Genomic DNA, 13,238 nt, shown 5'->3' with positions numbered 1-13,238 from the left:
GCATGATTTGCATAAGACTATGGCTTGGGAATCACAGATTTGCATAACGTTACGGCTGGTGATGGCTAATTGGTCAGCCGGGAATCATGCCACATGACATTTGCATAGTGCTACGGTTCAGTAAGCACTAATTGGTCATCGAGTCCGATGTTGACGCTATAAAAAGGCGACAGTTCGACACACTGGATTTACGTCACTCTCGTCTAAGTTTGACTTGGGAAATTTTTTGTTCAATAATAAATGTGAATTCTTCCTGGAAAAAATAAGACATTCCCTGAAAATAAGACCTAGTGCATTTTTCAGAGCAAAAATTAATATAAGACACTGTCTTATTTTTGGGGAAACACGGTAGTTAAAATGCTTTTATAAGTATCAATATATTCTTGGGAGTCTGGAATGGATTAATCTAATTTACATTATTTCTTAGGGAAAGATTTGTTCAATACTCAGACTTCTAGAACAAATTAAGTTCAAATATTTTGAAGTACCACTGTATTTTAACTCTCATAATTTAGTTTTTATTATTTGATTAAAATAAAACTAAATTTTTAAATCTTTTTTTATTATTAAATAAAGTTGTAATTTTATTATAAAATATTTTTAGTTGATAATAGTTTAAAGATTTAAAAATAGAAATCATTTTAACTTTTGAAAAATTTAATAATTTAAGAACTAATGATTTACTTCCTTTACTCTTATTTTTTTGTTTAATCATTGGAATTTAATTGCTTTGTTGTTTTAACTGGGAATTGATATGGACTTTCTGTAATAAAGAATATAATGATGTTTATGCATTTCACATTGGTCCAAAGCATTCTTATTCCTTTCAATAATAAAATATTTTATTTTTTGTCTACACTCATCATAGAATTTTGTTTACACCAGTGGTTCCCAAACTTATTATTCTCACGGACACGTTCTCATAGCAAAAACCTGACCATGAACCCCAAGTGAAATAACAACTGCATTATAGCAAAATTTCAAATTTAACTTTGATGTCTTGGATGGTGAACGGTGACATAAAAAAAAAATATACTAAATGGAGAAGACATTGAGGTAGGCGTTACATGTAATGCCGACCTCAATGTCTTTTCCATTTAGTATACAATATTTGGTGTGAAAATCATCATATTGATCACAGAAATAAAATAGATGACCAGTACAACTTCTATATTTACAGCTCTATTTAAAATATGATGTATGTGGGCAAGCCACTACTATTTTGAGGTGGAGAGTATATATTTAAATTAAATAACTAAAAATATGATTAAAAATTGCGACCAGCATTGTGATGATGTCACAATAAATAATGCTTGTTTGGAACATATCTACTGTGTTATACTGTAATTAGGTTTGATATGCTTAAAATTGGAATAAAAAAAAATCAGATAAAAAATTTCTTATTCATTTGCATGGCCTCAGAGTTCTTGACATACACCACTTATGCAAAAAAAAAATTATGCAACTGTGATTCATATTATTGCAATAATTAGATATTTCAAAACAAAAGATATTGCTTTGTTTTGACTAATCATTTAGCAATGTATAAAGAAAGTTTATACAACATTTGGGACTTTTTCCATGAGAGTATGATGCCCTAGTTTACTGATAAAGGAGTTTAACCAACTTAAAAACTAATCAGTTTTTATGTGCAGTGGTACCTCAGTACTTGAACCATTCTAAACTCAAACAATTCGGTATCTGAACACAATTTTGAGGGAAAAACTAGCTCAGTACTTGACTTGAACAATCATGACCCANCCCCGCAAATACTCTTTTTTTGGCACGAAACTAGACATGTTTAACACAATGAAAAAATAAGTTGTTTAACACTTCGGTGAAATGACGTATACTGAATTTCAAGGTCACTTATTGTACTTCCTTACAGATGCGTCACCATCTAAAAATAGACACACGTGGTTCTGGTAACGCCATCTGTTGGAAAACAGCGAGAACTTATTCAAGGTCCTTATAGCTCCATTGATACAAAATCATGTTTTTCAATTATTTACAATTTTAATAATGGAAATTGCCAATGACTACAGTTTTAAATTTTTATGATGAAATAAAGTTAGATTTATAACTTTCAAACTTTTCCTAGAGATTAGAGTTCTAAATCTAAACTATTTCTTAGTTTCTTAGATTTAACTTGTTGTTTCTGTGATATTAAATTTATTTATTATATATCATAAATACATTATTTATGAAATTTTCAGGTGACCAAATTAATGTTGATATAAGCAGTCTTCATCATGAAGGCACTTTACTAAGATATTCCATATCATTTTTGGCATATGGCTATTTTGGTGATACATTATTTGAAAGTGAAAAACACCGATGGATGGGTCCAAAACGATATAGCTGGTCAGGTAAGTTGAATCTCCATTTTATCAATAGACTAAAATTGATAATTAACTTGTTTTTGAAATACTTAGTGAGCAGTTTATGTTCATGATAATATAAACCTGTTCATCTATTGTATGATATTGAATATTGTATTTTATATTGAATATTGAATATTAGTTGATGTGTTTTTTCTCAGTTTTAAAGAGGTTAAAAAATTTATGGACTCTAATATAGATTGAGAACAAAGTTTTCTTCAATTTCAATAACTGTCTGTGGTACAAACTGTACACAGTTAAACTGATGCAGGAATTAAGTTTTTGACACAATTGTAAATGATTGATTATTTTTATCATATTCAACAGAATCAATCAACTAATCAGCTTTTTTTATTTTTTTTATAACAATAGACCAAACCATCAATATTGGAAATATGTACAGAAATTTTATTTTGGTAACTTCTTTATTTTACTCTACTTACTAATTGAACAATTGTCAGAAATTGGGGAAGGTTGCTAAAAATTTACTGTAAAATTTATTCTGTTGTGAAATATAAATGTATTCAATATGATTACATGTTTAATACAAATATACTTTATTACACATACATAGAATATTATTACATTGAAAGGGTTATCACACTCATGAAACAGTTAATGCCTTATATATCTCCTAAAATGCATTTCGGCCCTTTGGTGTTAATAGCCCTTATCGATGAGGTGAACATCTTTAGGATAATTTTTTTGCTTTATATTTAAAAGAATTTATTACGAGACTTACACGTACAAAACAATAAAATTATAAAACTATCAACATCAAAATGTTTAAACATTTTAAATACTTCACAGGCTTGTGTGTGCTCCTAAGCTTTTTCTTTCAATCTCCAATTTACTACATGGCTGCCACTTACATCTCAACTTCTTGAAAAACTGCTTTGAAAGCTGAGATTAATCAAATAGGATTGTGATTACAGTCATTTTAGATGGTAGTTTTCCAAGGTCTTCCCCTTTCTGTGTTGATCTTTCAAACTGTTTCATTGAAATGACTAATGTACATACTATCTATCAGCTGATGACAGTCATATTTTATAGCAGTTTGGTAACAGGACATTCCTTTATTATGCAGAGCAATAATCACATGTAAGCACTTTGTCTTCAGACAATGTAGTTTAAACTAACAAAGAAATCCTTCAGAAGTGTAATACAAGATGTTCAACTTTGAAATGACTGACATGTGATGGGTACTTGTTATATAGCAAAAATTTTAGATCTGTAATGAATTGAGCTAACTGATTTTTACTGTTTGTTGATGATCATTCATGTTTCAAGTGTATAAATAGTTAATTAAATAGGTCAGAAGAAAACAAAATGAATACTTGCTATTATTTCTTATGAACTAATTGAAATTTATTTGAATAAAAGTATTCAAATGCTAGACACCCATTAAAACTAATTCATTAGTTGTATGAAAGAGTTGACAATCTAAATAGATTGAGACCACACATAACTTGTCGTTGAACTTAAATAATGATTAAAACAGCACTTCGGCTTTGTATTTAAATAGTTGATTAGTGATTTTTATTCAGTTAGCACAATACTAGTTATTTGTCTTCATCGTGATGATACAAAATGATAATCTGCCAAGTGGTTGATTTGTCATTGACCACTGTCAGAATTCTAAGTAACAGTTAACAACTTGAAGGCATTTATAATGACATTTTTATCTGTATATTATGATGTTTCTTTCATTACTTAAAATGCAAAAATTATAATTACATTCCTAATGTAATTACATTTTTTGCAAAAGTTCTGCAAATAAAACGTGTGGTAGAACTAATTTAATATCTTAAAATCTCAATTATTTATTGAATATATTTTAGCAATAATGGAATTTCATTCTGGTATATATATAATTCTAATTTACAGATTTTACCTTGACTATTTGTGTTTATATAATATAATATATATATAATTTTTTTTAAAAAAGGTTTTAAAAAGGTTTTGCAACATCAATCTTATGATGGAGAATTGCAGCTACAAGTTGTTAATATGAATAATTCACCTTATTGGCAACACGACAGGTGTCAGGCAGGGTAAGAAAATATTTTTGAATGTCTTATTTATTTGTAAAAGATTTTGATCAATTTACTTTTGTTTGCTTATAATAGCAATCAAGTCAATATTTCAGAATTTTAAATGTTTTTTTATATGATTATAACACTTAAGTGTTGTGGCGTTACAGGAGTGGAGTCTTGGAGTATGAACTCTTCCGACTTTAGAAAATGAACTCGTCCACTAGTACTTTCAGTAGTTTATAACTACCATCTTCAGGCAGTCTATCGAATACAACAGATTACGATTTTCGAACACTAATCCGATGGTTTCACAAATTTCGGATTTTCAAAATTATAGAACAATATTTCTGACGGATTAACTGATTTTTCGTTTTCGAATGTAATTAAAAAATCTTTTTGTGCATCATAGCGTGTGGAAGGAAAACAGTTTTAATTAAGCATGTTTTAGGAAGAATAAGGCCGTAAAAGAGCCCATAACATGCATAAAGTATAAGATATGTTAAAAAGACATCTGAGTAGCAAAGACTTCAACATCGTGGATTGAGCTGTTTAAAAGCTGTTACCCTATTTTTTGGTAATTCGAGAGTTGGAGAGTTGCACAGTTCAGTGGCAGAAATATAGAGACTCTCCCAAACAAATAGCTCTTTATGTTCGTTGCAGCATTTCAGTAATTTTGTTTTGTTCCAGAGCAGCTGGTAATTGTGGTCAAGCACTTTCTTTGCTAACTCTGTAACTGGCCTGCTGTTTTTGATGTCTTCTTGATGTTCAAGAATACGTGAACTTAACCTTCTAGCTGTGGCCCCTACATATGGGTTTGGTATTTGAACAGTTTCCAACTCAAACAATTTGACATTTATGGATGGAAATCCTTAAAAAATTATAATAAAAATAAAATCTGAAGATGTTGCTCAGAAGATATTTTGAAAAAGAAAAGTCCTTGTTTAACTAAAATTAATATTAATGCATCAGTACTTTTAATTGTGATTGTTAGTTAATTATTGATTGTTTTAATAAACATATTTCTTGTAGTAATGAAAAATAATAGTATACTTTTGTTAACTTCTGGAAAATAACCCTATATTTTTCATTAGTCGTTTGTTTCGTATAGCACGGATTCACATAATATGACACTTTTTGGGCTGCAATTTGAAAAAATTGTAGACTATAAATTCCCACTGTCATTCATCTGTTCGTCATTCCTTAATCTCAAGAATGGAGTTAGATAGATGAAAGATGAAACCAGATATGGAAACCTTAGCAGCACAAAGCCCTAATTAACTACATATGAACTTCTGATACAAACCGGAAGTCATATTATGTCAGTTCAAAAATTTTCCTCTGAAACATGTAGATGACCAGTACAACTTCTATATTTACAGCTCTATTTAAAATATGATGTATGTGGGCAAGCCACTACTATTTTGAGGTGGAGAGTATATATTTAAATTAAATAACTAAAAATATGATTAAAAATTGCGACCAGCATTGTGATGATGTCACAATAAATAATGCTTGTTTGGAACATATCTACTGTGTTATACTGTAATTAGGTTTGATATGCTTAAAATTGGAATAAAAAAAAATCAGATAAAAAATTTCTTATTCATTTGCATGGCCTCAGAGTTCTTGACATACACCACTTATGCAAAAAAAAAATTATGCAACTGTGATTCATATTATTGCAATAATTAGATATTTCAAAACAAAAGATATTGCTTTGTTTTGACTAATCATTTAGCAATGTATAAAGAAAGTTTATACAACATTTGGGACTTTTTCCATGAGAGTATGATGCCCTAGTTTACTGATAAAGGAGTTTAACCAACTTAAAAACTAATCAGTTTTTATGTGCAGTGGTACCTCAGTACTTGAACCATTCTAAACTCAAACAATTCGGTATCTGAACACAATTTTGAGGGAAAAACTAGCTCAGTACTTGACTTGAACAATCATGACCCACTAGAACAAAGTTTTGGTTAATAACAAATATTTTTACTTTAATTTTGTCATTGATAAAAATGAGTAAATAAAAATAAAATAAAACCTTATAGCTGCCTATCATTGTCAGACAAAAATATACTCAATTCAATTTGTTTTTATCACTTAATGTGTGAAATCATAATGTTCACAATCATAATGTTTTGCAACCATTCCAAATTGATGAAGTGTTTCAAAAATACATGTCAGTGACACATTAAGAGTTGTTGCAAGTTCATGTGTTATTTGTTGATTTTTAAACAATTTTTTCCTGCAATATTTCTTTATTGACAGCTTTTGGGCACCTTTCCATTATATATCTTTTAGTTCAAAATTTCCCAAACAGAACTTTTAAAACCACATTTGACATATTCTAAATTTAGGAACATCTTCCCCATACACATTATGAAGATTTTTTACTGTTTGTATAGCATTAGATGCTTAGATATACATTTTATCTGCAGATATTTTGACTGTACTGAAACAAAATGTGAAATAAAAAGTTTTAAAATAAGCTTCTAAATAAAGAATACAATCTCACATTAGCAATAATGTGTTAAACTTCACAACTGTTTTAATTAAATTAGTTTAAATAAATTTATATTGTGTAATGACAGCTGTTAAAAATACCCAAAAAACTTTTTGTTTAATCCAATAAAATTAATAGGCAAATTCTGCTACTCTGTATTGCATATGGGTATTTTTTACTTTTTCTATGATGTATGCATGCTAGACTTGTAAACTTGTTAAATTCTACCGTGTTTCCCCGAAAATAAGACATCCGCAGAAAATAAGACCTAGCACAAATTTTGCTGAATTGCGAAATATAAGACCTCCACCTGAAAGTAAGACCTAGCGAAGTTTTTTTTAGTCCTAACGGTCATCGACAGATGGTTGAAAGTGGCCGTTGGCTTTTTGAAAGTACAGCCACTGATTGGTCTGCAGACAGTTACGCCACACGGCATGATTTGCATAAGACTATGGCTTGGGAATCACAGATTTGCATAACGTTACGGCTGGTGATGGCTAATTGGTCGGCCGGGAATCACGCCACATGACATTTGCATAGTGCTACGGTTCAGTAAGCACTAATTGGTCATCGAGTCCGATGTTGACGCTATAAAAAGGCGACAGTTCGACACACTGGATTTACGTCACTCTCGTCTAAGTTTGACTTGGGAAATTTTTTGTTCAATAATAAATGTGAATTCTTCCTGGAAAAAATAAGACATTCCCTGAAAATAAGACCTAGTGCATTTTTCAGAGCAAAAATTAATATAAGACACTGTCTTATTTTTGGGGAAACACGGTAGTTAAAATGCTTTTATAAGTATCAATATATTCTTGGGAGTCTGGAATGGATTAATCTAATTTACATTATTTCTTAGGGAAAGATTTGTTCAATACTCAGACTTCTAGAACAAATTAAGTTCAAATATTTTGAAGTACCACTGTATTTTAACTCTCATAATTTAGTTTTTATTATTTGATTAAAATAAAACTAAATTTTTAAATCTTTTTTTATTATTAAATAAAGTTGTAATTTTATTATAAAATATTTTCATAAATAAAATTTAATATTCTGTATCCAGATATTTAAAATTTTTGGTATCTTGTGATATATGCAGTATATAAAGATGGTTTTATTATTTTATAGATTTATTTAAATTAAAGTAATAAATAAATTACATTTTATATACAGTATTGTTAACAATTATTAATATATATCAGTTAATTTTGTTGTTTTTCTGTTTAGTTGTTCTGTTTGTGTTAAAGTTAAAGAAAAATTAAAAAATTCCAAATCACAATTTTTTGATGAAGAGAAACTTCGTAAGTGAATTATTTATAACATTAATTATTTTTAAAATAAATAATTAAGAAAACTTTAATATTAATTTTGTTTGCAATTTACATAATAAAATACTTTTGAAAAATTTAATAATTTAAGAACTAATGATTTACTTCCTTTACTCTTATTTTTTTGTTTAATCATTGGAATTTAATTGCTTTGTTGTTTTAACTGGGAATTGATATGGACTTTCTGTAATAAAGAATATAATGATGTTTATGCATTTCACATTGGTCCAAAGCATTCTTATTCCTTTCAATAATAAAATATTTTATTTTTTGTCTACACTCATCATAGAATTTTGTTTACACCAGTGGTTCCCAAACTTATTATTCTCACGGACACGTTCTCATAGCAAAAACCTGACCATGAACCCCAAGTGAAATAACAACTGCATTATAGCAAAATTTCAAATTTAACTTTGATGTCTTGGATGGTGAACGGTGACATAAAAAAAAAATATACTAAATGGAGAAGACATTGAGGTAGGCGTTACATGTAATGCCGACCTCAATGTCTTTTCCATTTAGTATACAATATTTGGTGTGAAAATCATCATATTGATCACAGAAATAAAATATAAATAAAACATTTTTATATTTAAAGTAGTATTTATTCAAATTATAAATTTTGATTTTTAAAATACTAAAGCACATTATTTTTTAATGAAATGAGTGAATCTGATGGGATGATATGAGATTACTGTATTTATGGTCGGCTCGATGTTTGTGAGTAACACTCGTAAGTCTCCACAAGTATTAATTTGCAGTCGATTTCTTTTTTCATGATGAGATTCATAACTGCACTAAATCCATGTTCTACTAAATAGGAAGATGGGAAAGCAATCAACAGCTTGTGTACAGTGGTCCATAATGCAGGATATAAAATTAGTATCTGTTTTTGTAACCAGAATTTATGGTATCCTTGTTCAAACATTGGTTTCAGCTCCTCATTTGTGGATAATTCAATAAGTTCCTTCTGTATTAGTATGGCTTCATCTGAGTTTGTGGGTCTACTTGCAAAAGGGTCCAACACCCAATTGGGAATGCCCAAGTGAAGAATATTTTCAAATCTTTCGCTGGGGTCAGAATGAAGAGCCGTTAAGTATTGACAATAAACAAGCAAATCATCATCTCGTTTTTGCAATTTTGAAAAATTTGGAAACAGAGCATTTTCCTCCCCCCAAGTTTTGTTTGTATAAAAAAAGTTTTGCAACAAATGCAGATATTATGATTTGATAAATGCAGATATTATACTTTTAGTTTTGAGTAAATTTAATTGATCACCTTGTAACTTCAAATTACTTTTGTTAAATTTGGCAAATAAGTCAGTCATATATGCTATGTCATTTTTTTGAATTAATTAAATTGAGCTGCAAATCGTTGTCTTTGTTGTCCAGGAATTCCAACACTGAATCAAAGAGTGCATTAAATCGATCCAAACATGCACTTTTAGATAACCAACGAACTTCAGTGTTAAGTAGTAAACGATTATAATCTTCATCATTTTCTAAGCAAAGTTGAGCAAATAATCTCTTAAATGAGAGATTATTTGAGGCATTTAAGGCATTCTTTTTGATTTTATTAACTGCCTGAATGACCTAATCTAGTGAGCCATGCAAGCATTCGCTAAGGTTTTTGGGGCTAAATGGTGTCTGTGGATGACACAATGTACAGATAATATATTCAGTTTAGCTTGTTTCAAGTATGCCAGAAAGCCTCAGTGTCATCCTACCATTACCGGAGCACCATTAGCAGTAATGGAGAGGATATTACTCAAGGGTATATCTTTTGTATTGAAAAATGTTTTTTAATTCATTAAATATTGTTTCACCTTTTGTATCAGTTTCCAAACATTTGGCAAATAACAATTCTTGGGAAATATTCTCATCTTTTACAAATCTCACTTTGCAATGCTTGTTATTACTTGTATTTTGTATTTTATGTACCTATATACTTATATTTTACTCAGAATGTAAAAATGGCTACCAATTTATTTATTGCTATTTATTTTTAACTATCTTAATAATGAAAATTGGTCACAATAATTTTACTTTATATTAAACTTTTCACAGACCCCCTGACATTGTCCACGCATCCCCAAATTAAGTTTAATTTGCCACAGACCCCAAAGTGGTACCAAGGACCCCTAGTGGTCCATAGGAACCACTTTGGGAACTACTGGTTTACACCGTCAGATTTCTGTTCATTCCCCAACTTGAAGAACACCTTAAAAGACTTCAACTTTGGTCTAATGAAAATGTGCAAGAATCAAAGATTTGGTTACATTTGCAGCATTCATTTTTCTATTAGCAAGGCTTGATTTTCAATCTACTACTTCAAGAAGTGACTCAAATCAAACAAGGCACACTTTTGAAACATAATCTGTTTCTTGTTTACATTATTACAATGTAAACATTAATTTAAAATACTAGGCTAGTACCACAAGTAATGATTATTAAATTAATCTGGCAACCATTTGGCTTTAATACCAATTTTTTACATGAAAGTCTAGGTCAGCACAGTAAACATTTAACTTCTGCTTCTTTTTTTAAAACTTTTTTGTATAATTTTTCAATGAAATTTCCATCTTCATCAACATATCTTTTCCATTATTTTGACAATTCAAAGATACTCTCTGAATAGCTACTCTGTTCTGGCATGTAAGTAGCAGTGTACAGTTTCTGGAGTGCTCACTCAAGCAATTCTTGACAAACCAAACAAGTGTTAGTCCAGGAGTGTTGGATCAGGGTAGTGAGGAAGAATTTTAAATTCATTTGTCCTTCATCCATTGGATGCTGCTGGAACATGCAATGTGTGACTGCATGCTATCATGCAGAAGAATGGTTTTCCTATCTAGTCTCTTTGTCACATAGTGCTCAATAGTTTTTCAGATTATTCTAGTATCAATCAGCATTGATCTTTTCTTCATATATTTAGAAATTTGCCATTAGGCATTCCTTGAAAATGAAGCTTATGTCTTTAGGAATGTCTTCTTAGCAAACCTGATTATGCCATTTTATGTTTTGTTTTCTGGTTTCAGGATCATAATGGCTAAACTAGGACTCATCTTCTGTCACAATACTCAGAAAGTAAATTTTTCATCTTCAGTGTCATAACACTTAAGCAATTGTTTAAGCTTTAATATAACTATCAGGGTTACAGATGTTTATATTCAAAAGTTTGTTGAAAGTAGGAGATATACTGTAAAATGTAATTTAATATATTACCATGCATTTCTCAATAATCTGAAGGCATTCATTCATTATTATTATTATATTATTAATTTTTTTTTTAAGGACTGTGCTAAAAGTAGAGAACCTTATTTTTTTTTATTTGCATTTTTTAAAAAAATGAACAAAAGACAGATCTTTGTCATTTTAAAAACAAACTCATTCTAAATTAACAATTTAGTATATAATAATAATCATGTTGTTAAATTTAATTATATTCTTGTTAAATGAATTTTAAATTTTATTTAGGATGGTTGACAGTCAAAGGGAAATTCATGTGTGTAAATGTTGCTACTATGTCTTGTAAATGTGGAATGTCAAGAGAAGGAATCTCACCTTGTGCTCACAGAGGAGATGGATGTGTAGATGTTGTTGTTGTATCACGTTGCTCACGTTTTAATTATATACGTTATCTTTTTCGCACTTCCTTTCACAATCAAAGCCCTGTAAGTATTTATCATTAATATTTGAACTTTTTAATATAATATAAATATATTTGGGATGCTGGAAGCCTTATGTTAAAGATGTAAAGAATAGTGTATTGCATCACTTCATGATGAACTGATATTTTTTGTAATTTTATTTTATATATATAAAATAAAGTTTTAATCTTCTAGTAGTATTTCTTCCTTATTTAATATTTGATCTATATTTACTTCTAAAATTTTTTATTAATAATTTTCTTTTTTAGTTTGATCTCAATTTTGTGCAACTTTATCGTGTACGTGAATTTCGTTTTAGTCCTTATGTCTCAGAAGGTGATAGGACACCTGCTGCAACTTGTACAGGAGTACAAGACAGTCAGCGTCGTCTGGTAACTAGTATGTGGAACTGTGATGGAGAAGTTATAACAGAGCCAATGATTCATGTTAGGTAATTTATAAAATTAAAACGTTAAAGTTACCATTAACATAATATCAATTATTCTGAAAAATTATTATATTAGATTTATCTTGTGATCTTTTGTGATTCCCCTCATGGTCAGCACAGATTGGGAACATTGTTTCTTGTTTCTTACCCAAGTTGACCTACCCATAAGAGACAACATTGACAGGTCACATAGATTCTTGAGTTGTTGTTTCACAATTTAATTTTATAAATTAACAGAAAAATAATATATTTAAAAAAATAATTTTGTGATTATATGATTTTATCTACTGTAAATTCTTTAAATCTAGATGAGAGACAATTTCTTGAAGGAGCATAAACTGGTAATATTCATACCGGTAATGAATAATACTTAATATTTTATTAAGTATTATTCATTACTGGTATGAATATTCATTAAATAACTTAAAAATTTTTAGTTTTTTCAAAGTAACATAATCTCTCATCAGTTTATAATTGGTCATAAATTCTATTATTTCAAAATAATCTAAGTTATTACATGTTATTATAGAATACATAACTACCTAAAAGGAATTAAAATAAAATGGCAATGAGTTGTTAGAAGTCAAGGGTGTAAAATAAAAATTTGTTTAAATTTTATATTATAGGTGGGTTTCTGAGAAAACCCATATGAACTGTAAAAGACAGGTTGGGGCCATACTTGGCCCCCAACCAAGTATGAAAGATGTAGTCAAATGTGAGAATATGGGTGAAGGTAGAACCTTCTAATTGTTGGGTTGTGAGACCCGCTCATGATGTCACTGTATGGCTTTAAAACATAGGAGGGTCTTAAATGCAAGTGGGGAGGGAAGTCGCAGATAAGTTCCGATCGTAGGTGTGTCCGTATAAGTCAAATGACCAAACAGGTTAACAAA

At 29.4% G+C, this 13,238-nt stretch overlaps 1 protein-coding gene across 1 annotated transcript in view; it reads left to right on the top strand.

Annotated features, from left to right (window-relative positions):
• Positions 1-12,673, top strand: part of LOC111618012 (ceramide kinase-like) — a 53,682-nt gene extending 41,009 nt beyond the window's left edge. Inside the window, exons 6-10 of the mRNA XM_023359431.1 lie at positions 2,217-2,369; positions 4,330-4,435; positions 8,151-8,224; positions 11,725-11,921; positions 12,167-12,673. Coding sequence (XP_023215199.1) covers positions 2,217-2,369; positions 4,330-4,435; positions 8,151-8,224; positions 11,725-11,921; positions 12,167-12,352 — 716 coding nt within the window. The 3' untranslated portion in view covers positions 12,353-12,673. The remainder of the gene's footprint in view (positions 1-2,216; positions 2,370-4,329; positions 4,436-8,150; positions 8,225-11,724; positions 11,922-12,166) is intronic.
• The last annotated feature ends 565 nt before the right edge of the window (positions 12,674-13,238 follow it).

The sequence above is a fragment of the Centruroides sculpturatus genome, unplaced genomic scaffold, assembly GCF_000671375.1.
Source record: "Centruroides sculpturatus isolate CEXI.00-Female unplaced genomic scaffold, Cexi_2.0 scaffold36, whole genome shotgun sequence".
In the NCBI taxonomy this organism is placed as follows: domain Eukaryota; kingdom Metazoa; phylum Arthropoda; class Arachnida; order Scorpiones; family Buthidae; genus Centruroides; species Centruroides sculpturatus.
This window is presented reverse-complemented; position numbering and strand designations above follow the sequence as displayed.